At 53.7% G+C, this 23,905-nt stretch overlaps 1 protein-coding gene across 6 annotated transcripts in view; it reads right to left on the bottom strand.

Annotated features, from left to right (window-relative positions):
- Positions 1-220: 220 nt before the first annotated feature.
- The window catches only part of ARRB1 (arrestin beta 1), a 68,041-nt gene continuing 44,356 nt past the window's right edge, over positions 221-23,905 (bottom strand). For 3 of the 6 annotated variants that reach the window (XM_036258519.1, XM_036258514.1, XM_036258518.1), the window contains exons 2-16: positions 18,395-18,425; positions 16,618-16,678; positions 15,117-15,161; positions 14,216-14,412; positions 12,337-12,396; positions 11,492-11,559; positions 9,332-9,467; positions 8,389-8,473; positions 7,902-7,974; positions 6,960-7,097; positions 6,198-6,281; positions 4,974-4,997; positions 2,872-2,942; positions 1,997-2,048; positions 478-907 (exon numbers count right to left, since the gene is read on the bottom strand). In XM_036258519.1, coding sequence (XP_036114412.1) covers positions 796-907; positions 1,997-2,048; positions 2,872-2,942; positions 4,974-4,997; positions 6,198-6,281; positions 6,960-7,097; positions 7,902-7,974; positions 8,389-8,473; positions 9,332-9,467; positions 11,492-11,559; positions 12,337-12,396; positions 14,216-14,412; positions 15,117-15,161; positions 16,618-16,678; positions 18,395-18,425 — 1,237 coding nt within the window. In that variant the 3' untranslated portion in view covers positions 478-795. Of the gene's footprint in view, positions 908-1,996; positions 2,049-2,871; positions 2,943-4,973; positions 4,998-6,197; positions 6,282-6,959; positions 7,098-7,901; positions 7,975-8,388; positions 8,474-9,331; positions 9,468-11,491; positions 11,560-12,336; positions 12,397-14,215; positions 14,413-15,116; positions 15,162-16,617; positions 16,679-18,394; positions 18,426-21,185; positions 21,710-23,905 lie in introns of those variants that run through there. The other 3 variants (XM_036258516.1, XM_036258517.1, XM_036258515.1) reach the window with 3 other exon arrangements.

Genomic DNA, 23,905 nt, shown 5'->3' with positions numbered 1-23,905 from the left:
GAGCTTCGGCTCACGCTGCCTGGAAGAGGGGGCAGGGGGGACTTCCTAAAGACCCTTTCTCTCTGTGTGTGCATGTTTATAGATAGACACACACATAAGACACAAGGTAGCTAGGAGGTTACATCCTGACAATACTGGGATAGACCTGGGCTAGTTCACACAGCTTGCCTTAGACTAGGTAACTGCTGGTAAGAAAGTCAGTCTAGTAGCTTTTCTCCACTCCTGGGGTCTACACCAATGTCACTGTCAGATGCAGAGGGACATGGGGCAGGGACAGGGGTAGAAAGGGAGAAGTGTTTAGCGGGTCAGGACTGCAAAAAGGCATTGAGAATCTATCCACAGTCCGCCATTCCAGCCAGAAGACAGTGGCCTTCAACGTGGTCATCTTTTAGCTGCCAGACTGTATTAGCCACCTGGGACTGTGGACATTCTCTCACATGTCTTGACCCCTCATCCCCACCCTCCCACGCCCTGTGCCCTACCCTGCCCCCTGCTCCCCATCTCGAGTCAAATCCCAAGGCCAGAGCCATGGCGGCCTTTCCGGGGGTCAGCAGGAAGAGGGAGGATGGAAAGGTGACTGCAATGACAGGGTTATGGTGGTGCATGTGGCCCCGTTGGCATGGTGATGTGGGGCCCAACCTGCGGCCAGAGGGTCACCACCACAACCTGGAAGACCACTGGGCCCCGGTAGAAACTGGAAGAACAAAGGGGACGGGGCACCAGAACAAGAAGACAAATGAGCAGCCTCGCGCAGGTGGGCGGACCTGGAGCTGCCCGGGAGGAGGGCTGGCCCGTCTATCTGTTGTTGAGCTGCGGAGAGCCAGTACCATCCTCCTCCTCCTCCTTGTCGTCCTTCATGCCTTTCAGTCTCTGACGGGCAAAGTCCTCAAACACGATGTCGTCATCGCTGGTGGGAAAGACAAGGAAGACAGGGAGGTGTTTGCAGGGCGGGGAGAGCAGGTACTCAGAGGGGCAGGGGGACGGCCTGCTGATGGGACTCAGACACAGGCCTCTGGGGCTGACCTTGGGCAGAATGGCCTGCCAGGCTGGCACCTCCGGACACCCACCAGTGACAGTGGGACTTGTCACATCTGGCCTCGTCAGTTGTGGAAATACCAGAGGAAGGCATACGCTTCTCTTTCATGCCCACTGACCCAGTTCTTGAGAGGCTGGGTGGGGCGGGTAGTGTATCTGGGCTGGGACCACAGGAAGACCGTATCCCCACTGAGAGGCCAGGCCAGCCGCGGTTTACAGCATATTCTGGATCCCCGGCACAGGAGTGCCTGAGTTTCGGGACTAAGGACTGCTTCCAAGAACAATGAGTTCCTGTCTACCATGACACATGTCACTAGGCCCACCCGAGTCCCCTGTGCCCAGAATTCAGTCAGCTGTGTGGAGTGTCCTCATGGGTTGACTTGGGACCCACATCCCAGATAGCTCCTGGGAGACCAGGGAAGAGTAGATTTGGAACTGGGGTGAGAAAGCGGCTTTGCCCTGGAGGTGGTTCGTGATGTCGGCCCAGGTCCTCCCCTTCGGGCCACTGTCCAGGGAGCTGATGACCTTTGGCCGCAGGGAAATCCATATCAGTCCTCTGGTTCAGAAACAACAAGATCCCCAGAACTTCCCCCACCCCACAGCCTGAACCCACTGGTTGGGTGCAGGCGGGCGGAGAGCCCCAGCCCAGTGCCACAAGCCAGCCCTGTGTGAGCGGAGCAGGTGCTGTGGATGGACTGACGGACATGCAAAGGATGAGGGAGGAAGACAGACGCCACCAAAGCTGGAGGAAGAGGACCTGGCACGGAGGGTCCTTCAAGCCACATGCAGGCAAGCACATTGCTGAAGAGGTGAGCAGAGGTGGCTCTCAGCAGGCAGGGTTAGCCCAGCTGCTCCTCAGGGGTTAATCAGCACATATGCAAATGATACTGTTCCCCACCCACTGCCCAAGCCCCACCCTTCACCCCCACCCCCAGAAGTCTGCAGGCAGGGTTTGGCTTACTTTGTGTCAAGTTCTATGAGATTGGTATCTACTGGCGCCTCGTTCTCTGGAACTAAACACAGGGTGGGCGGGCACCCATGGGTTAGTGGTGAGTGGGTATGGGGGCACAGGTCCCTGCCCCGAAACAACCGAGCTAAGATGAAGAAGGCAAAGGAAGAAGGGAGTGGGAAGGAAGCTGGTCCCTTGTCTTAGAAATACCCCAAATCATCCTAAAGGCAGGTTGGAGGGCGCGGGGAGGGTCCCCAGCCCACGGTAGCCCTAGGAGAACAGAAAGCCTCTGGACCCTGTTCCTTTTGGCATATTTCCAATGTGACTTAGATTCTTGCATGCGTAACTTTCACTGACTCTAAAACAACCATTTTTTCACCTTTTCAGATCTCTGAACTTGGGTGTTCTACAATCAACAGCATTGCATAGTTTAATTGTGGGAACATTTTCTTTCTTTGTGGTACATATTATAATGTCTCTTTTGACTGAAATAGTCTTAGACTTAATGAAGTATGATCCATCTGTTATCATTTGGAATAATTATGGAGATGGCGTGTCCAGGGGTCACCTTATCCATGTAGCCCTCTCTCCTATACCCGGATGCAAGATGAGGGTTCCAAGCATGGCCAGTGGGCCCCCCTCCACTCCCAGGCCCCCACCCTCACGCCCATAGAGAATAGAGCCAGACCTTTCTGTCTCCTGGGGAGTTAGATGTAAAGAGGAGTGTGGGCCTCACAAAAGATCTTGGGGAGCTGGGGAACAGGGGTGTCCTTGGGCTGAAGGCTGACCCAGAGCAGGGTGGGGTGATGTGAAAACACAGCAGCTGGTGGAGAAGGGGGCTGGCTATCTGGAAACCCCCACCCCAGTGACCCACGGATCCGGCTCACCTTCCCGATGTGGGGGTTCCTCTTTGGGCTTGGGGTGCATTAGGGTGAAGGGCAGTTCCACGGCGACGTCACTGAAACAGAGACCAGACCCAGTGAGCCCTGAGCCCGGTCTCTGGCTGTGTGAGGACTGGGGAGGGTTTATGGTAGAAGAGGTAGGGGTAGGAAATCTGGCCTCAGACCCTGGTTCTCTGAGCCTCAGTCTCTCCTGGAGTTGAACTAAGAGACCTGTTCTCCTGGCTCCAAAAAGAATGGAAGCCTCCCCTTTCCTGAGAAGGGTACCTGGACTCCCATCAGCTGGGAGAAGGAAGGCATAGGGGTGGGGAAGGGACTGCCCAGGACAGCGTGCGCATCTTGGTCACTGGTGGTTCCAGAGGCATCAAGGGGCCCTGCCAACCTCAAATCGCCACAGCCAGCCCAGCCTTCCCTGACACTGCCCCCTCGACTTCCTGGCTGGAACCCACCCTCACTCTGTCCGTCTCCCAACATCTCCAGGAGGCTCCTGTGAAAGGGTTCAGATGGCCCTGGTCCCCTACCACCTGGACAATGAACTGCTAAGGTCAGATTAATCCAATTCAAGTTGATGGGACCCAGGTCCTGGGGCGTCTACATTATGCATAGAGGCTTAGAGCTGCGTGGGGACGGAGGGTGGGGCAGGGGGAAACGGGAGGGGCTGCCACCAGCCAGTGCTTCTGACAAAAAGACAAGACCAGATAGCTACATGGTGCCAACTCCGTCGCAACATGTAGCCTAGAGCAACTCTAATCTTCACAGCCATGCCTTTATTGCACCCAATGTACAGATCGGGAAACTGAGGCACAAGGACTAAAAGTACCTCCCCCAAGGGCACACGGTTATTAACGGGAAGTGACAGACAGGATTCTGACTCCCTAATTCACACCCTTCACCACTGAGTGAACACAGCTCAGAACTGAAGTGATTCCCACCTACTGTCGGCTCTCCTCTTACAAAAGGAGCCCCGAAGGCTCCTCCTCCCAGCTTGAGGTGGTGTCAGCCTAGGAGGCCCTACCAACTGTGGGTGCTGCCAGGCACATCCTCACCTTACTGACCTCGCTGCCCGAGGCCCCGCTGGGTGAAAGGAAGGGACAGGAGAACGGAGGGGACAGGCAAACAGAAGGGTCTGTTCTGCCAGCCCCACCACTCACTTGGGGGCAGTTTACAGCTCAAGCCCCATGAGCTCATCTGGAGAATGAGGACAACACCTCCATTCCAGAGCCACTCGGCTTCCAGGAGCTGGTGCAGGTAAAAGGCTTGGCTGCATCATCACCTCCCCTCAGGAAGAACATGGAGATTGCATAAGTCTTTTTTTTCTTTTTGCTTCCCAGGGGGATTGCTTTTCCAGATTCACATGGAAAAGCGAGCTTTCTGAATGGAAACTGGTAGGAGATAGAGTGGTTAACCTTCACCAAAGCCATTCAGGATACAGATGGTAGAATCTGGACTTTCACTTTCCACCAGGCCTGATCGATCAAGGATGGGGTGTGCCTGACCCCTGTCTAGAACCTCAGCACCCAGAACAAGGCTGGGCACAAGGCTGGGTTCGCGAATTCTTTACTGAAATTCACTGAATTGAACTGAACTGAGTTGAATTTCACCTCTCCGAATGGTCTGATTTCTTCGGGTGAGTAGTACTGCCACCTTGTGGCAGAAGGAGGCAAAACCACTGCATTTGGGGCCAGTGCCGTTTTGGAATGTATGTGGATCCAGCTGGTAAAACGGGAATCCTGTCTACAAAAGCAGATCTCCACAGGACCTCGCCTTAGCAACACTCGGCCAGCAGTTCATTCTCATTCGTGTAGAAGTTTGAAAGCCATGAAGCTGGCATTTCTCCAAAACATTCTATAATTCAGACTAATTGGGGGCTACTCCCTAGATCAGTAAAGCCAGCTTTGTTGTCTGCAAAGGTCCTTGTCACTTGAGTGTAATTCAAGAGCAGGGTGAGATTTTCAAAGGAAACACACATCCCCCTCGTCCCTCGGGGGAGGGCTGAGCCTGGCAATCGAAAGTGACCCATAAGATTTCTTCCAGCCAGTGCCCTGCAGTTCTGGAAGGCAAGTCAATCAGGTTGAAGGGAGGGACTTTACCTGGACGCAAGATCTCCCAACAGGCTGGGTAGGTCAGAGGAGGCGGGAGAAGTGGTCAGGAGAGAGTTCAGAGGGGAAGAAAACAGAAAACATGTTCATTCACTACCTCTGCTGCCCTTTGGGTAGAGAAGACCCTGGGACACACTCCCACCCCCCTCATTCAGGGACACACACGTGGCATTCGCCTTTCCCCGGGGAATTAGATCCAGCTCTAGCTCAGCCAAACCCCCTCTAAGGCCTCTCTGAGCCCCAGGATTCACATCTGCAAAGGAGACACGAAAACTATACCCCCCCCCCGCCTCTTCCGGGAGGCCTTCCTAGTGCAGGAAGCACGTTAGGGTTCACGGAGGATTTCTCCAGAAGGCAGCCTGAGGCAGACTGGGTCCTGCAAGAGTCACAGGGTATGGGACTTGGGATCTGCCATTCTGAGATGTCCTATAATCTGCAGCCAGTGTTACATGCTGCCGCCTGCATGAGGCGTTGTTCTTGTAATAAAGGAGACTGAACAGCTAATGCTATTAGCTTTCCAATCTTTTTGTAGAAATGTATGAATTAGGAAAAAAAAATCCCTGTGACCAATTATAAATCCTAATCTAGGTTTATAACGGTATGTAGGTCCAATACAGGGGGAAAGCAGTTCTTTCTGAGCCTCCCTCCACCAGACTGTGCTCCAGGGCAGGGACGATGTCTGGTCCACGGCCGTGACCCCAGCGCCCAGCCTGGGACCTGAGATTAGGGGAGGAGACCGCAGGAAATGTTTGGGGAACTGTTGGGCCTGTTTCTCCACCTGTAAAATGGGAGAGTCAGAACACCCCCAATCCAGCTGTGGGATTCTCGGCCCCTCTAGCCATTTCCCCAGCAGATCAGCATGGGCATGAGTTGGGGTGGGTGCTGTACCCCGACGTGTGATGAGGGGCACAGAACCCCCTGGACACCCCAGAGCATAGACTCCGGGAAGCCTCCCTCTGCCCATGTGCCCAGAGTGGGACAGAGGAGAGGAGGGTGGAGGAGGAGGAGGGAAAGACAGAAGGGACAAGCGAGGGGAAGCAAGACAGGGTAAAGGGGCAGAGGAGGAGGGGAAGCAGGAAGGAAGAAGAGACAGAACAGGAAGCCCCGGAGCTTGGTTCACCCTCGAGGTGGGTGGCAGAACAGGGCAGCAGGCCGCAGGTGGTAGGGGCGCTGCGCTCTGCGCTGAGGGGTGCCGGGCTGGACTGCAGCACTCACCCGCCCCGAGACACCACCAGCTTCACTTTCACTTTGTAGGAAACGATAATGCCCAGGATCTCTCTGTTGGCTCCTTCCCTCAACCTGCAAGGCGACAGAGGGAAGCTGGTTCCTGGGAGCCCCCTCGGTGGGCGAGACATGGTAGCAGTGGTGTGCAGTGGGGGCAGAGGCCATCTGAGCCTCTCCTGGACCGCTCAGCCGCCATGAGCAAGCAGAGCAGTGTGTGAGCAAGGTAAGCTCTGCCTTGAGGGGGTGGAAGCTTGGAAAGGAACGACCACGTGGCCTTGGAATCCCTGCCTTTGAGGGGCACCCCCACATCTGCCCTCATCTCTCCAGCCTTCCCAACCCCCTCCTGATTCATCCTTTTTTCTGGGACTGATCCAGGAGCTACTCCCTACCTTCCAGCCTCACTATGCCTCAAGGACAAATCCCATCTGACTGAAAACATTAGGTTAGGATTTGCTGCCTCTTACAGGAAGCCTCTCCAGATTGCTCCCCCCAAAGCAAGCCAGCAGAGCCCAGCACTAACTAAGGGATCTGGATCTAGAAGTCCATCGTGCTCTCTGGGCTATTCCTGGATAGTGGTAGGAGCAAAGGGACAGCTTCCCTGGCAGCTTAGGCTCCTGAGGATGGGCCCTGGACAGTGCTTGGGAAGAGGTTAACCCATGCCTTGGGCTGGCACTGGTGGGACCAAGGCGGTGTGGACCCACTGGGGCAGGGTGAACACTCCATAGCTCGGGACTACAGAGGGTAAGTCCTCACAGGGTGCTGGAGGCCAGGTTCGTGTCTTCATGCTTGAGCTTCCCATCCAGGGCGAGGCCCCGCTTCTCTCGATTGTTGGCCAGGAAGGGGGTCAGCGTGTACACCTTGCAGAAGGTTGAGCTGGGTGCCACTGTGTCGCTGGGAAGAATAGAGGCAGGTATACAAATGTCCCCCCAGAGCCAACCCCAGCATGGCCAGGACATCTCAAAGACCACAAAGTAATATTTTTTAAATGTTTTAAGTTACAAAAATACTGATTGCTATTACATGTAAATAAACACACACATGCAGGAAATGTTAAATAAAATGCAACTGCTCAAAAAATTCTATGCAGAGTCTGGAGAAAAAACAAGTGTGTCTTCTAATAGCAGCATCTCCTTCCTTTAGGTGAGAAAAAAAAATGTTTCACTTAAGATGTCTCCTCTTTCCTTAGCTGCTAATAAGCTTGGAACAAAGTCCCATGCTCAGTCGTGGTAGCTCTTCTTAAACCTAGATTTTTTAAAAATAATTATTCTCTACCCTCCCACACAACTCCTTTTACCCAGTGAGCTGGATTATCCTTTATCAGACTAGAAAAGCTGCATACCAAGTGCCTTACCCTCTTTGCTTTGGCTGCCAGGAAGCTCAGAGCAAAGTATTGCCCTTCGATATAGGTTTCTGGCACAGTATAATTATGACCCCAGTTCCCTTGAATTCATTAGCTAGTATCTTGTCGTGCTAGTTTCAGTGGGTGTTTTCTTGGCTGTAGCATTTTCTTGGAGCTAAATCAAGAGCACATGTTTGAAAAGGCTGTTCAGGATCATCTACCATGAGCGGCAAGAATGTCTGAGGCCCAGCTTTCTGCCATGTGCGGAAGAGGCATCTGGGCCTGTAAATGGACCCAGGGTTTCTCTTTTCCCCACCCAATCCCACGCATCCAAGACTGGGCTTATGCCCACTTACTCGGCCTCTTCCATGGCCACAGGGCACTTGTACTGGGCTGTATTGAAAAGACAGATGTCTGCATACTGGCGCACTGCGGACAAAGAGGGAAAAGAGATGGTATGAGTCAGGGATGCAGCTCCCAGGCATTCGAGGCTCCCCTGAGTTGGGGATGTTTAGCCCCAGGCAATGGTCAGAGTCCACTGGGGGCTTCCACAGGAGACCATCCCCATGCTCCACCCAAAGGGCAGCCCAAACATACCCATTCAGGAAAGCTTTGCCCTGAACCCAGGGAACCTAAGAGGAGGCGGCTTAAACAGTAAACTCATTACCTGGCCAATAAGCAGCCTCAAAAGCCTTACCCTTTGGCTTAGAGCAGGCCCTGGGCTTCCCTGCAGCCAACAGTTATTTACAAGGCTGTTAGCAAGGGAGGAGACTTCAGCTACCCCCTATCATTGGGAGGATTCCCTCTTGCCCGTCCGCTGGGCTGGCCCTCTGCCTGGGGTACCCGAGATCTTGATCTTCTTCACTGTCTTGTTGGTGTTGTTGGTGACGTGAACATTGACGCTGATGGGTTCTCCGTGGTAATAGATCTGGGAGGTGTAAGAAGGGAGAAGGGTTGGATCGGAGGACACCAAAGCTCGAGAGAGGGGGAGGCAGAAGAGGCCTCACACATATCTCCTGGGGTCCCCCAGATCTTGGCCACTCTGACATTGGCCCTTAGTTCATCAGACACTTCCCGCTGATGCTAAGCCACCAGGCGTGTTAGACTTCAGTTCTTCTATGGGACCTTGAAAAATAATTGGGTCAGAAGGTGATATTCCTGGGCTCCAGTCTTGGCTTAGTAGCAGAATAATGATAACCATAATACGAACAGTGAGATGAGAGGGGTGGGGCCTTGGACAGGCTGCCTGAGCCTCAGCTCTCCCCTCTGTGCAGGAGGGGGGGTTGACTAGGTGATGCTGTATCAAGTCTCTGCCAGCTCTGGCTGCCTGGAATTTTAGACACAGGAGGGTCTAGAAGATACAGGAGAAAGGTGGGGGAAGGGTTGGGAACACTGAGGGAACCAGCTCTGAATCATCACTGAAGGACCTCAACTTGAATCTTGCCCAAGCACTTGCTGTTGTTCCCAGGAGGGAGAAGGGACGCTCACAGCTCGAGGGCGGATGGGGGTTCGGGGAGATGGCCAGGACCCAGGACCCTTCGAGAGGCACACTGATTTCTGAAGTCAGTTGCATCCTTCGAAGTCATGCCCCCTCCTGCCCCCACTTTAGGTCCTAAGAGGCTTCCGTGAATCTCCCAAGGGAAATCTTAGGTCCCCTGAGCCCTGTGGTCCTAGAGCTGAGGGGTGAAGCTCCTACTGAGGAGTCCCGAGGCCATGAAGGAGCTGGGATCCAAGGTCCCAGCCCTGGTAGAGCAGCTCCCACCCCCGCCAAGTCTGAGCCTCCTACCTCCTTATCCAGAGAGGCCTCGAGATGCAAGGGCTTGTCTGACATGAGGAACTGCCTGGTGGTCTCGGCTGTGGGCTGGGGACCAGGCCTCTCCGGGGCATACTGAACCTTCCTGATTACCAGGCGCACAGAATTCCTAATGGAGACAGACAGAGCGAAAGAGGACCAGTCACCCGCCCCCGTGCCTTTCCCTGCAATCCTCACATCCCTCTCCTGCTCAGGAGACTGCCATCACTTCCCATGGCCGCAGACTCCGGTCCAGACTGCAGAGACTAGCACAGGAGCCTTGTCACCATCTGGCCCTACTCCAGCCCCGCACCCCATTCTGTCCCCAGCCACCCCCACCGCCTCACTATCATCCTAGATGGTCTATCTAGTCCTTTCTCTGAAGCTTCACTTGCACTGGGTCCCTGCCTATAATTCCCTCTTCCCACCACTGCTGCCCCTTCCCGGAAAGCTTCCTGGATCTACCCCTTGGATCTCCTGGTCTGACCTCCCACGCACCAGAGCCGGACCACCCCACGGCAGCCCTTCTGTGGGTCTGGGTCTTGGTAGCCAGCAGGATGGTAAGAAAGAGGCTACATCTTCACTTCCTGTATCCCCTACATCATCTGATAGTGAAGGCTCTTTAAAGACAGAGATTTTGTCTACATTGTTCACTGCTGTGTCCTCAGCACCAGTGACAGTGTCTGCCATCTAACAAACACCTGCTATTAAATATAAATATGCAGGGGGGACATGGGCCCCATGAAGAAATGGGGCCTTAGAGAGGTGATGGGTTCAGGGACAGGGCACGGATTCAGTCAGGGAGGCAGCCAGGGAAGAGGGTAAAGATCAGTGAGAAGGTGGAGGCCCAGAGATTGGATGGGACTCAGTGAAGGTGACAGGGGCTCGGAGAGGAACAAGGACATGTAGGGGACGGGGACCCAGTGAGGCTGTCTCCATGATATGCTAGATATGCTGGTATCCTCAGATAACCACCTCCATTCCCTGGAACCAGACAGCCAGCATTAGAGTCCTAGCTCTCCCCTTGCTAACTATGACCTTGAGTAAACTAACGTCTGTAAAATAGTAACAGTAGCAGGACCAACCTCTTACAGCAGCCATGAGGATTACATTAGTTCATACATGCCCATCACTTTGAATACTATCCAGCACTTAATAAATCTCTGATAAATGATAGTTGCTATATCATTATTAGTAGTAACTCTGGTGAGGACTTAAAATGTCCCATTGGTGGTGAGGTGAGGGCAGTGGTTCTCAGTGGTGCTCCTCTTTCCTGCTCTGATCAGGTTCCACCTCCAAAATCCACAACCCCCCTCCTTTCCTGTGGTCTCAGACCTTAAGAAGCAACAGGTGAAAGAGAATCAAGGAATAAGGGCCCCATTCCCCACCCTCTCCAACACACACACACACTGCCCAGGCAGATGGAAATGCCTGCAATATGCCTATAGCCACCAGGTGGCACACTCAGCCCACTCCCTAAGAAACTGCAGTGTCCTCAGCCAGCCTCCTGCAAAAACTGCCCCAGGCAGGGTGCATCTGGCCTTTGGGGCTGAGGCAGCCCACCCCAGAAGTCAGGGCCAGTTGTTTCCAGCTGCCAGCCTGTCTTCCCAGAGCTGTACCTCTCCAGAACACTTCCCCCCTCTGAGATATGAGCGGACCTCCCCCTCTTTTCCCCCTAGGTGGGTTCACTTTCTCCACTTCCCTTGCTTAGAAGCCCCATGGACACCCTCCACCACCACCACCACCTGCTGCTGGCCTCCCAGGGGAACTGGGAAATGGGTTCTAGGACGGCCTGGGAAGAACTAGCTCACTGTTTAAAACCATCTGAATTTCGAGTTTTTACAAAATGAAATAAAAAGACATGCAGTCTGAAAGGGAGAACTAGAGGCAGGGAGATGGAGGAAGCAGGTACAATGGTGTAAAGGGAAAAAAGCTGAGGCCTGAGCCATGGCAACTGAGCCCCCTCCCCCAGGAAGCCCTCCAGGGCCTGCCAGCCTGCCAGAGTGTCCTCCTCAGTGTCCCAATGCTGGAATGTGTGGCCCCTCCTTGAACACTTCCAGGTATTGTTGCTTATCTCTTCTTCGGCCCTGGCCTGTCTCCCCCTCTCTGCCAGCAGGCAGCCCACACCCACGCCGGAAGCTGTGCGCGTCTCACCGCTTGTGGATCTTCTCCTCCAGGTTCTCAGCACAGAAGGCTTTGACTTCATAGTCCACACCACAGGCCTGTGGGGAAGGGGTCACTGACCACGGGGCCTTGGAGCGGGCAGCGGCCCCAGAGCCCGGCCAACCACCCTCTCATTTTACAAATGAGGATGTGGAATGGAACCCAAGCTCCCGCAGTCTGACTCAGGAGCCTCGCGCTCAGCTCCAGGGCTGTGCTGCTTCCCCCTGTGGCTGCCTCCCCTCCTGACCTTCCCACAGGGCTGCTCCCAGCTCCCACAACACAGGGCACCCCGAACTGGCTCTACTCTATGGACTCCTACCCCGTCGGGGTGGCCATCCTCACCACGGCGGCCACCCAGACATAACGGGAGCCCCGGCAGCGCTTTGGGAGCACCTCGTGGGCAGACGGGCGCCGGGTACGTTGCTTCGGTGTCTCACTCCACCCTCTCAACTACACGACAAGGCGCATCCTATCATCCCCATCTGGCAGATGAGGACACTGGGGCCTGAGACCCTAGTGCTCACTTCCCTCTGAGCCTGTTTCCCCACCTATGAAATGACTGCACCTCCATATGAGGTGAGGCCACGTGGTAGTCCCGTTCTAGCCAACACCAAGGTCAGTGAGAGTGACTCAGAAGAGCCTTTGGCCACATAACGGAATGTGGGGTAAGGACAATGCGGTGTCTGCCGCCCTCTCTGTAAAGAGTCAGAGTAGATTGGCCTGGACACAAGGAGGCTTCTACAGGGAGGGTTCTGGCACCTCCTGGAGAGAAAGCCAAGGACCTGGGGACACAAGTATCTTGTACTCAGAGAGGTGCTCCCTTTGGGGTGACCCACCTTCCCTGTGTCTTCAGGCCCTGGCTGCAACGTCACCGAGCACGGAAGGTTCGGGGGGATCTGTTAAGAGGACAGACAGAATGAGCCTCCTGTCACGTTCCCCATGTCCCCCACCCTCAAACACATTCAGCAAACCAGGGGCCCCTCAGGACAGGCATGTCTCTTCCATCAGACTAGGGGCTCCAGAGACAGACCTTGTCTCCCCCCATCAGACACCTTCAAGCCATACCCCACAGGCCCCTCCAGTAAAGCCAAGGACGTCAGTGTTTTGATTTTATGTTTGGGTTTTTTTTTTTATTCTCACCCAAGGACATTTTTGCATTTATCTTCAGGTAGAACAGGAGGGAGAAGGGGAGGAAGAGAGAGGGAAACATCGATGTGAGAGAGAAACATCAACTGGTTGCCACGCACACAACCCCAACTGGGGCCGGGGACAAACTGCAACCGAGGTACATGCCCCTAGCGGGAACCTAACCCTGGACTCTCTGGTCCACAGGCTGAGGCTCTAACTGCTGAGCCAAACTGGCCAGGGCTAGTGTTTTGTTTTTTAACCTAAAGGGTTTAGCCTAGCCCAGTCTTCACAAATAGTGGTTAAAACAAATCCTTCCATGATGTCTCCAGTAGTAGGCAGAATAATGGCCCCAAAGATGACCTCATCCTAATCCCCCAAATCTGTGACTATGTTACCTTAATGGCAAAAGGGACTTTACAGATGTGATTAAGTTAAGGATCTTGGGAATAAAGAGATTATCCTGGGTGATCCAGGAGGGCCAGATGCAATCACAAGGGCCTTCAACAGTGAAAGCAGGAAGCAGAAGAGTCAGTCAGCATCAGTGATGGGAGGAGAAAGACTGGGTGGGAGGGCGGGGGAGGCTACAAGCCAAGGAATGTGAGTGGCCTCTAGAAGCTGGAAAAGACAAGGAAACATTCTGCCTCAGAACCTCCAGAAAGAATGCAGCCCTGCCTTGGCCGGGCTCAGCAGTTAGAGCATCGGCCTGCGGACCAATGAGTCGCAGGTTCGATTCCGGTCGAGGGCACGTACTTTAGTTGCAGTTTGGCCCTGACCCAACCGTGTGGGAGGCAACCAGTCAATGTGGCTCTATCACATCTATGTTTCTCTCTGTCTGTCTCTCTCTCTCTCCCTCTGTTTGATGATAAATGGAAACATATCCTCAGGTGAGAAATAAAAAATAATAATAATAGAAGAATGCAGCCCTGCTGACACCTAGATTTTAGCCTGGGGAGGCCCATTTTTCACTTCTGACCTCCAGAACTTTAAGGCAGTAATTGGTGAGTTTAATTGCACCCGGTCTGCAGTGGTTTATTCCTGCAGCCGCAGGAAACCAATACCTCCACGAAGGAGAGGACGATCCATACCCTCTCCCCTCTCTAACCCTCCACAGAACAAGGAGATTTCACTTCGTCACAGAATCAGAGTCTGGGAAACAGGACATTAAAAACCCAGACTCTTGGAGTCTTGGAATGGGAAGATGGCAGACAGGGAAATCCACTACGTGCCATCCCTCATTGGTGAGCTGGGCTGAAGCTGGGCGAGTGGGCAGCCAGTCCGAGGGAGGAGACGGCCTTGTAGTGACCCAGGGCCAAGAAAGGGCTCCTTCTTTCTCTCCAGCCCCTACACCCACTTCCTCCCACCAGGGACCTGCAACCAGGAGGGTCTGAGGAGTGGCTCAGAGGTAGGGTGACACCCCTGGCAGAGGCCAGACAAGAGACACCAGGCAGTGAGACAGTGCCCCAGGTCCCAGTGTATACTGGGAAACTAGGTTACGTGGAGCTGCTGCCCCCACTGTCCCGCGGTGCCCGCCCAGGGGCTCCCTCTAGGTGGTGTTTCTGGATGGGGCCAGGGCTGGCAGTCCCTGACCTCAAAGGTGAACGGGTAGGCGTGCTCGCCCAGCTTCTTGATGAGACGCTCCTGCAGCCGCGTCAGGGGCTTCTTGTCCTCGGGGGCCGGGGGGAAGGACTGCACGTTGGCCACAAACAGGTCCTTGCGGAAGGTCAGGCCCAGGACATCCAGGTCCTCCCGGCCATAGCGGAAGGCGCAGGTCAGGGTCACATAGACTGTGGGAGCAGGGGGAACTGAAGAGGGGCCTGGGAGGGCAGCAAACAAGCCCCCCACAGCAGCAGCTGTAGCCCTGAGAATGACCCAACTGATAGTCACAGGTCTGTCCCAAAGTTCCCATGGGGAGGGCTGTCCCATTGGGACAGGGGATTGGGTACCTGGAAGAGCCACCCAGGGGCTGGCTCCTGGGAGATGGGGGGCTGACTGGGGATCGGCTGTGTCCTCCACCCCACCCTACCCCAGCCGGGCATGTGTGAAGGGACACGGTTGGGGAGAGCAGAGGGAGGGGAAAACAAGGCTGGGTGGGATCCAGAGGCATCAGGTCTTATCCCAATATGACCTCTGCCTCCTGTCTTCCTGCTAACCTTGGGCAAGCCCTTCACCTCCCCAACAATCAATTTTCTCTTTTGTAAAGTGACCCTAACATCTGCCCTGTTCGCAGCCCAGCCTCGGATCATCACGATATATTGATGCAAAAGTGCACAGGGCATTAGAATGGTTCTCCCAGCTGGGCATGGGCAGGGCTGCCCCGGGCCGGAGGAGGCCAGGGCACCTGCTCTGACGTGCTGTGGGTGCAGTGCGTGTTGGGGCTGTTGGGGGAAGGACAGTGGGAGTGGGAGGGAGAGGCAACAGAAATGGCTGCTGTCCTGTCTGGGAGTTAGGGAGGCCCTAGGTTGCAGGTGGGAAGGGGTGGGGGCCTCACCTCTCCTCTCCTTGAGGTACTCGGGATCCACCAGGACCACGCCATCTGGGGGAAGGACGGAGAGTTGAGCAGACCCTCCCAGCTTGACCTCTCAAACTCCTAAGCCCCAAACACCAAGCCAAACCCAAACCCACCATCTGTCTGTCAAAAGCACCATGAGAGAATGGGGAGGCGGGCACGATAGGATGGCACCACCACGCCCACCTCCCACCCCCAGGCTGGCCGTACAGACCCAGCTGGTGAATTTTGGCAGGTTACTGAACTTCTCTACTTCATCTGTGGCAACAATAATATGGGTCCAAAACCCCTTTGATTGGGTACAATTTGGAATTTAGAAGTTTTGAATTGTAGGAAGGCCAAAGGGCGTATCTTCCATGTATTCTGTAACACCCTCTGCAGGGTCTGGGCAGCACCCCATGATCAAACCCACTGCCACCCCCACTGGGAAGCGCGACTATTCTCACTGAGGCCAAATACCCGTCCAGGTCAGGTTTTGCTGTGAAATGACAGCAGCTGCTGAGTTCTGCTCCCATCTGGGCTCTGTTACCACGTGCTCCGCTGGCTCCTGCCCTCCTGCCCCAGGACAGCCCCCAGGGATGTGACAACGAGGCCTCGGTCTGAGTTTCCCCCCCAGGGAACGCATCCCCATTTCTTCACAGGGACTTGGTCTCAGGCAGCTGCCAGAGCCCACCCTCCCAACTTGCTACCTCCACTGGCCTCCCTTTGGTTTGTTCATCTCTCACTTTAAAAGTCACTTAACCTCTCTGGGCCCCACTGTCCCCATATGTACAACAGGGTGATTCTCCCTCCCTCCCTCCAACAGTTATGGGAAGAGGCAATGAGATTAAGCTCTTCTAACGACAGCTGCGGTCCTAGAATCCTAACCAGGGGTTAGGGGGACATTTAGCAATATCTAAAAACAAGTTTTGTCACACAGGGATGGAATACACCTGGGGTCTAATGGGTAGAGGCCAGGGATACTGCTAAATGTCCTACAATGAACAGGACAGTCCCAGCAACAAAGTATTGTCCAATCTGTGCCAAGAGTGCTGAAGTTGAGAGACCCCGAGCTGGAATAGGACTTTGGAAGGTGCCTCAGGCTCTGGGAGGACCCTCCTGTCAGCGAGAACCCCCCTTGCCATCAGGAGGCAGCAGAACAAAGGTTCTGTGGATCCAGGCTGCCTGGGTTTGAATCGGGATTCTTGACCTCGCTGGGCCTTGTTTCCACATCTGTAAAGCAGAATGATAACAGTAGCTACCCCCTAAAGCCTTACAATGGGGGTGGCTGCTGTCCCCTCATCCTCATCCTTTATTATCATCAGGAGGTGCCTTCCTTCCCTGCTTCTCACCTCAGTCCTTCTCACTTGACCCTCAGCTACGAGGAAAATAGCTGCTCAATAAACGGGAAGCAGGAAGCCTCTCATGCTCCATTCTCAGCACCAGAGGCCTGAGGACTACCCCTGGGCTGCTTCAGTGCACACTCCTCTGGAAGGGGACTCACCCACGGGGTCCACGAGGTCGATGTGGTCCACAAAGTCCCGCTTTCCCAGATAGACGGTGAGCTGGGAAGAGAGGCACAGGGTTACATTAGCAGCTGTGCGCCCAGAGAACACAGTCCTGAAAAGCCACTAGCCCATGCCCTGGAGAACCCTGGGAGCTGCCCTTGAAACTCCAAGACCCATCCCTGACCCTCAATAAAATCCTAACTGGCCTTGGACCTAAGCCCCAATACTAAGAATAACAAATCCTTGCACAAATTTGAAAACACATGTCCATCCTACATCCCTGTGAAGAGTTGCTATTGTTTCCGTTTTATAAAGGAGACCCTGAGCCCTGGAGAGATCTCGCCAAGCCCCGCTGAGGGCGGAGCCGCCGCAGCGGCAGAGGGGTCTGCTGAGCCGGAGTGCGGGCGCGTGGCCAAGAGGCCAGGGGAACCGCGAGCAGAGACACACGTGTGAAGCCGTGAACACTGAGTTCTGCACAGTCCGGCGGAAACCCACTCATGTGAGGGTTCCGAGCAGTGAGGAATCCAGCGCTGGTGCCCCCCTTGGTGGTCAGCCTTCAGGGAAGACCTGCAGCTAGAATCCAGGGGGTCATCCTAGACACGTCCTGCTCCTCCACAACCCCTAAATCCTGATGAGTCCTTCCATCATAGTTCTCGATCTACCCCCTGCTCTACGTCCCCACGGCCACTCCTGCCTGGACTGTGCACCAGCCCCTCCGTGGTCTGCTGCCTGCAGCCTCACACCCCCGTTGGCCAGCCTGGCCCTCCTAAAATGCTAATCTAATGATGCTATTTCAGTCTGAAAACCCTTTAATGGTTCCTCAGTGCCGAGAGGTAAGATGACAAATGGCTTTCATTCCAAAAGCCAACTCTGATCGATTGGTAGGAGTGCCTGGGGCCCCGAGCTGAGAAGGAATCTGGGATGGAATCCTGGCTCAGCAGGAAAGGTGGCTGGTTATGTCTACTGTGGGAGCACACGAGGTACCAGGACCCAGCCCTGCAGCCTCCCCACCTCAGCTCCTGCTCCCTCGGCCTCCCTTTGGGCGCTCAGATGCAACTGCTGTGATCCTCCCACAGTCCCCGTGATTTCTCTGCAAGCCCAGAATGCCCTTTTCACCCGGCCTTGCCTGGAAACACACACTGCCTAGGGGCAGCTGTCCCTGACAACCAGGCTGGGTCCTGCAGCCCCTGGGCAGCCCTTTATCTCACACCTGCCACTTTAAATTGAATGATCACTTTCCACGTCTGCCTACTCCATCTGGCTGTGGGTGGCACGGGCTGTACCTTCTGTGTCTTGGTACACCCCACCCCAGTCCCCATCCACGCGCTGGGACCTGACACGATTATGTCAGTAATATCTATTTGCTGAACGGAGAGGACAGCAGGGTGGAGCCTGGGGCCTGTGGGAAGAAAGGACGCAGGCCAGGCACTGGGAGCTGCCCGGGAGAAGGAGATGACACCAGGGTTCGGCAGAGAGGCTCCCGGGCCTCTCACAGCAAGGGAAGCAGTGCCCCCGAGGCCTTGGCACTCAAGTCTCTCTCTGTTAGGTCAGGTCTCCCCACACCAGAGCAGGGGCTCCCTAAAGTCCAGGAGAGCCGTACCACCCCACCCCCAGACACATAGCTTCCTGAGGAGGCCACTCCCACTGTGGCCGAGGGCTCCTAACAGCCTCAGGTGGGGGTGTGCGGGGTCCTGCAAGGTCAGTAGACATGCCCGAGAGAGGACAAGAGGTTGGGGTCAGGGAGGGGCTGAGGTGCAGCTGTTGCAGACTCACCTTCCCATTTGGGCTTGCCTTCTTGAACACCCTGTGCAGAGAAAGAGGGAAGGCCAGAGTTAGCATATTCCACACAGCAGGGGGCTCCTGCAGGACATCTGTCAGCCAGACGGAGGACACGAGGCCTGGAGAGATTTCCAGGCACTGTCTAAGCCTTGAGAGCCCAAACGGTGCTCAGCATAATCAGATCTCACCATCTCAGCCACTACCCCGCCCAAGCACCATTACTGCCATCATAGCTCTCCTGGGCTCTGGCCACAGCCCTCTCAGCCTCTTCTTCGACCAGCAGGTGGAGGGAGTCTTTCAAGATGTAAGTCAGACCATGCTGCTCACTTGCTCAAACTGGAGTTCATGCAGAGGACAAGCCTTGTCTGTGTGTCTGCCCTGACTCCCTTACCTCCCAGCATCACCTCCCAGTTTTCTCCCTCATCCCTCCGGCCACATGGCCGCCCTGCAGTTCCTCCAGCATGCCAGGGCGGTACCTGCCTCAGGGCCTTTGCTCTAGCAGTCCCTTCCCCTGGGACACTCTCCCCCCACAGATCTGCCTGCCCAGCCTTATGGATCTTCACTCAGTGCCTTGCCCCACACACCTGTTCCTTCCCTCCCTCTACTTTTCCTTTTTCCACAGCATTCACCACTTTCTAACCTGCTGCATAACTGCTGATTACACTTATGCCTGTCTACTCTGCTAATGTGTCAGCTCCATGAGGGCTGGCGTCTTTGTCTCTCTTCTTCACTGATGTGTCCCAAGTCCCTAGACCGGTGCACCTAGCTGGTGTTCAATAAATGGGTCAATGAATGGCAGGTAGCAAGGACTCAGTAAATATGAGTTGAGTGGGGAATGAATGAACTAGTGAAGAAATTAGCTAAGAAACTGAGACCCAAGAAAGGAAGGGATGTGCCCATGGCCTCACAGCAGGGCACTGGATGTAGAGTGGATGAGAGGCCGGGTCTCCGACTCCTGCCAAGTGCTCACTCTGCCTTCCGGAGCACACTGCAGTCGGCAGCAGCTCCCCTGCCCTCCCCCGCAGCTGGGTGGGAGTCTGAGACCCCTCACCTGTCTCCCATCACTGAGCCCCAGAAATACTCAGAGTCATGTTGGGAGGGAGAGAAGAAAAATGAAAGAGACAGAGACCCAGGGGTAAGAGAAGGTGCTGGAGGAGGGAGAGGGACGTGACCCAGGAGGTGTGAAACTAAAAGATGAAATTAGAGATGAAAAACAAACAAACAAAAAAACAAAAGGAGAGAAACAGTCACAAGCAGAGAGAGACAGAACAGACACAGGGCAATGGAGCAGGCCCACACGCAGCCGAGAGGGATCGCACAACCCAAACCCTTCCCAGGAGCAGGGGGTCCAGCAGCCATCCAAGGCAAGGCATGGTCAACAGGGTCACAGCAACAGTCGTTCCTCCAAGAAGGGGAGTGGGGGGTGGCTCTATGTTACCTCCATAGCCCCCTATTGTGGGGCCCAAGGGACCACTGATGAGTCTGAGCTTGGCTTGCAAGGAAGGACCTGGCACATTCCTCCCCCACCTCCCCTAGGAGTTCTGAGCTTTTCTCCTCCTCATAAATATTTATGTTTGGAGTGTGAAGATGCCACAGTCAGCTGGAGTGTAATAATTGCTAAAGTGAGAAAAAAAATACAGATCACATGGTTTGAATTAGCAGCTCCCGAGTTGGGCTGGCCAGAGAGCCCTGAGAGGAGGCCAGAGAGGCCTGAGAGGGACAGGCGGTCACCTGGGCACAGAAGGGGCTGGAGGCCAGGCTCAAAGGAATGAGAATCAAGAAGGGAGGAAGAGAGCTAGGAAGGAACTAGCATTTGTTAAGTGCCTAATTAATTATTTCTGCTAACAGCACTATAAAATGGGCATTATAACCCCTATTTTACAGATAATAAACTAGGGGTTCAGAGAGTTGTGTAACCTGCCCAGGAACACACAGCAAGCAAGGGGCTAAGTCAGGATTCAGACCCAATTCTGCCTGTCTGCCTGAGAAGCTGGGTGCTTTATATCCAACCCTGCTGCTTTCTAAAGCAGGTGTTTTTATCAAGATCAGGAACAGAAGAGAGAGGAAATGAGGGCAAGAGAGGGGAGGGGAAGAGGAAGAAATGAAAGGGCCAGTAAGGGGTGAGGAGATTAAGGGTGGGGAGAGGCAGGAAGCGTGGCCACTGGTAGGGAATGTTCTGTCACTAATTCAGTCAGGCCCTGGGGCCACCTCCTCAGGAAGGGGGGACACTCATGGCTTCCTCAAACAACAGCAGCTGCCCATGACTTGAGAGCACGTTATGCCTTAGTCATGTCTCGAAGTATTTTCCCCAAAACACTGCTGATCCTTCAACAATCCCATCTCAGAGATGAGAAAACCAAGGGTCAGACTGGCAAACTGTGGCTACCTTTCCACTCTGTCATACAGCGAAGCCCCTCCCTGAAGCAACTCCACCGGCTTCCAGACTCCAGGGCTGTGAGCAAAAAGGCCCCTGTGGGGGTGCTCCCAGGTCACCGGGACTCCCCACGGGTGCAGCACCACAGAGATGGCTTCTGCCCGTCCACTTTGAAGAGCAAGCACACACGCACAAGACTGTGGCCAAAGCCAAACTTCCAGACTGTGGGACAGGTTTACCCCCAGTTCCGTCTATGCCCCACGAGCCTGATTCTGAGTCAAAGCCAGGTCCCATAGGAAATACCAGTGGTGTTCTAGCTGATTAAGGCTCACTGGAGACAAGGACCAGAAACCCACCGAGGGTAGCTCAAGAAAAGGAGGACGGGGTATGATAAGGAGAGAGAAATCTCACGGGAAGAATTCGCAGGCAGGATGCACTGGAGCTGGAGCCAGGGACAGGGAAGCCATCAGCCTCTCAGATGGTTGCTCTGTCTCTCCACCTCTCCCTCTGGGGCTGCATGTTCTCCCGGAAGCACTGCTCTCTGCGCGGCTGCTCCATTGTCTCTGTGGACCACTGCTCTCTGCTTACTCAGGGCCTTTCTGCTCCTCCATCATTACGGCTTGCATCTGGCTCTCACTCTGACCCTCTTTCTACTCTGCCTCTCACTCAGCTTCCCTCTGTTAACTGCTGAATGGCCCAATTCCAATTCCCAGGAGGGGAATTTCATTGGTCAACTTTGGTCAGGTGTCCCACGTCTGGGCCAATCAGCTCTGCCTAGGATATGTCATGTGGTCCATGAGACATGGGCAGAAGAGAGTCCAGAGAGCAATGCTTTCAAACCAGGGACCACAACCCATTAGTTGATCATGAAATCAACTTAAAGAACTGCCACCAGCCCTGGCCGGTTTGGCCCAGTGGTTAGAGTGTCAGCCGCAGACCAGAGAGTTCCGGGTTCGGTTCCCAGTAAGGGCACGTACCTTGGTTGCAGTTCATCCCCAGCCCCAGTTGGGGTCGTATGGGTGGCAACCACTCTATGTGTCCCTCTCACATTGATGTTTCTCTCTCTCTCTTCCTCCCTGTCTCCTCCTGCTCTATCTGAAGATAAATGCAAAAAAAAAAGAACTGCTACCAGCATTTGTTGTTGTTGTGTTAATGGAATAGAAGATATAAGCATGAAGTGCAGATAACAAGGGTATAGTAGACATTACTGTATTTACCAGCACTCCATTCCCCACTAAGTCTGGGCAAATTTCTCCAGTCCTATGAAGTTAGGCATGCCATGTGGCTTGCTCTAACCAATGAAATAGGAGAAGTGTCACGTGGCATTTCTAGGCAGAGCATTTAAGGGCTGGTGCATGCCCATTGTATTAGTTCTCATTGGAGCCTTTAACAAACGACCACAAACTTAATGGCTTAAAACAACACAAACTTCTCTTACAGTTTTATAGTTCAGAAGTTCGAAATGTACCTCACAGCCCTGGCCGGGTGGCTCAGTTGGTTGGAGCATCGCCTTGTATGCCAAAAGGTTGTGGGTTCGATTCCTGGTCAGGGTACATACCTAGGTTGTGGGTTCAGTCCTTGGTCCGGGACTCTCACATTGGTGTTTCTCTCTCCCTCTCCCTTCCTCTCTCTCTCTCTCTAAAAATCAATTTAAAAATCTTAAAAAAAAAAAAAAAAAAAGATGTTGGCAGGGCAATGTTCCTTTCCAGAGGCTCTAGGGACAAATCTGTTTCCTCGCCCTTTCCAGCTTCTAGGCCACCCACAATCCTTATTCCATGGCCTCTTCAAAGCCAGCAGGTTGAGTTATCCCAGTGCAGTTGTACCCTGACCTCTTCTGCTTCCCTCTTCTACTTTTAAAGATCCTTATGAATATATTCAGTGCCCTACTACTGTAAGGTCAACTGATTAGCAACCTTGACTCCATCTGCAACTGGAATTCCCCATGGCCATGTAATATAACATATTCAAAGGTTCCAAGGATTAGGATGTAGACATCTTTGGGGGGTCCTTTCTTCCTCTGCCACAGAAAGCAGCAAAGGTCTGGATGAGGAAGCTTCCAGCAACCTAAATTCCAGGGCACTCCTGCTACATGATAGACTTGTGGATTGAGAGAAAAAGAAAGTTCTAGCACCACTAAGATTTAAGGGTTGTTTGTTACTGTAGCAGACTAGCTTCTCCTGGCTGATACAAAAAGTAAGTACGACTCAATGAAATGTTCATTTCAGGTGAATTGAGTGAGATACAACATTAAATGAATTTCATGCTGCAAAGTTTGCGGTGGTAGTGGGACCAAGTCTTTTTTCAATTAATTAATTTTTATTGTTGAGAGTATGTCCCCCGTGTTTCTTCCTTGGCCCCCGGCACCTGGCGCCTGCCCCACCGCAGGCCTTCACCTCACTGTTGTCTGTATTCATGGGCTATGGATACCTGCATAAAAGTTCTTTAGTTAATCTCTTCCCACCCCCTTAAAATCCACCATTCTGGAGAAACATGCCTAAAACAAACATGCTCTATCAGTGTCTACGAACCTATCGAATCCTGTCTTCTGATTCCACTTCATCAGGATGGTGCTGCCAGGAAGGCCGGCAGGTCAGCTCTCCATGAACCAGAATCTTGGCCTCTCCAGGGAGCCCCACACCCCACCTGCAGCATGGGGTACCTGTCGATAACTTAACACTAATATTCCACTGCTGTTCTGTGAACCCCAGTCTTCCCAGTGTCCATTTGTGCCTAAAGGAAGAGGCCGGCCCCACAAGGGACCCAGAACAAGTTCCTTCCATGATAGCTCACCCAAACTAAGAGTTTATAATCCTATGTGGTACTGCCAAGCAATGGAATATTACATAGCAGTGAAATTATGCTTGCACCTTTCAGAACATGGGAAAATGCCTGTGATAGAATACTAAGCAGAATATATCAGGATTCAAAATAATATATTTGGCATGAGCTCAAGTTGTAGTCAATAAATACCAAAAGAAAAATTATAAGATGGCAATATTCCTCAAATTGATCTACAGAGTCAATGCAATCCCTATCAAAATCCCAACTGGCTTGTCTGCAGAAGTTGAGAGACTGATCCTAAAATTCATGTGGAAATACAAAGAACCCAGACTAGCCAAAAAAATTTTTGA

This window comes from Molossus molossus, unplaced genomic scaffold (genome assembly GCF_014108415.1).
Source record: "Molossus molossus isolate mMolMol1 unplaced genomic scaffold, mMolMol1.p scaffold_m16_p_13, whole genome shotgun sequence".
Classification (NCBI taxonomy): domain Eukaryota; kingdom Metazoa; phylum Chordata; class Mammalia; order Chiroptera; family Molossidae; genus Molossus; species Molossus molossus.
This window is presented reverse-complemented; position numbering and strand designations above follow the sequence as displayed.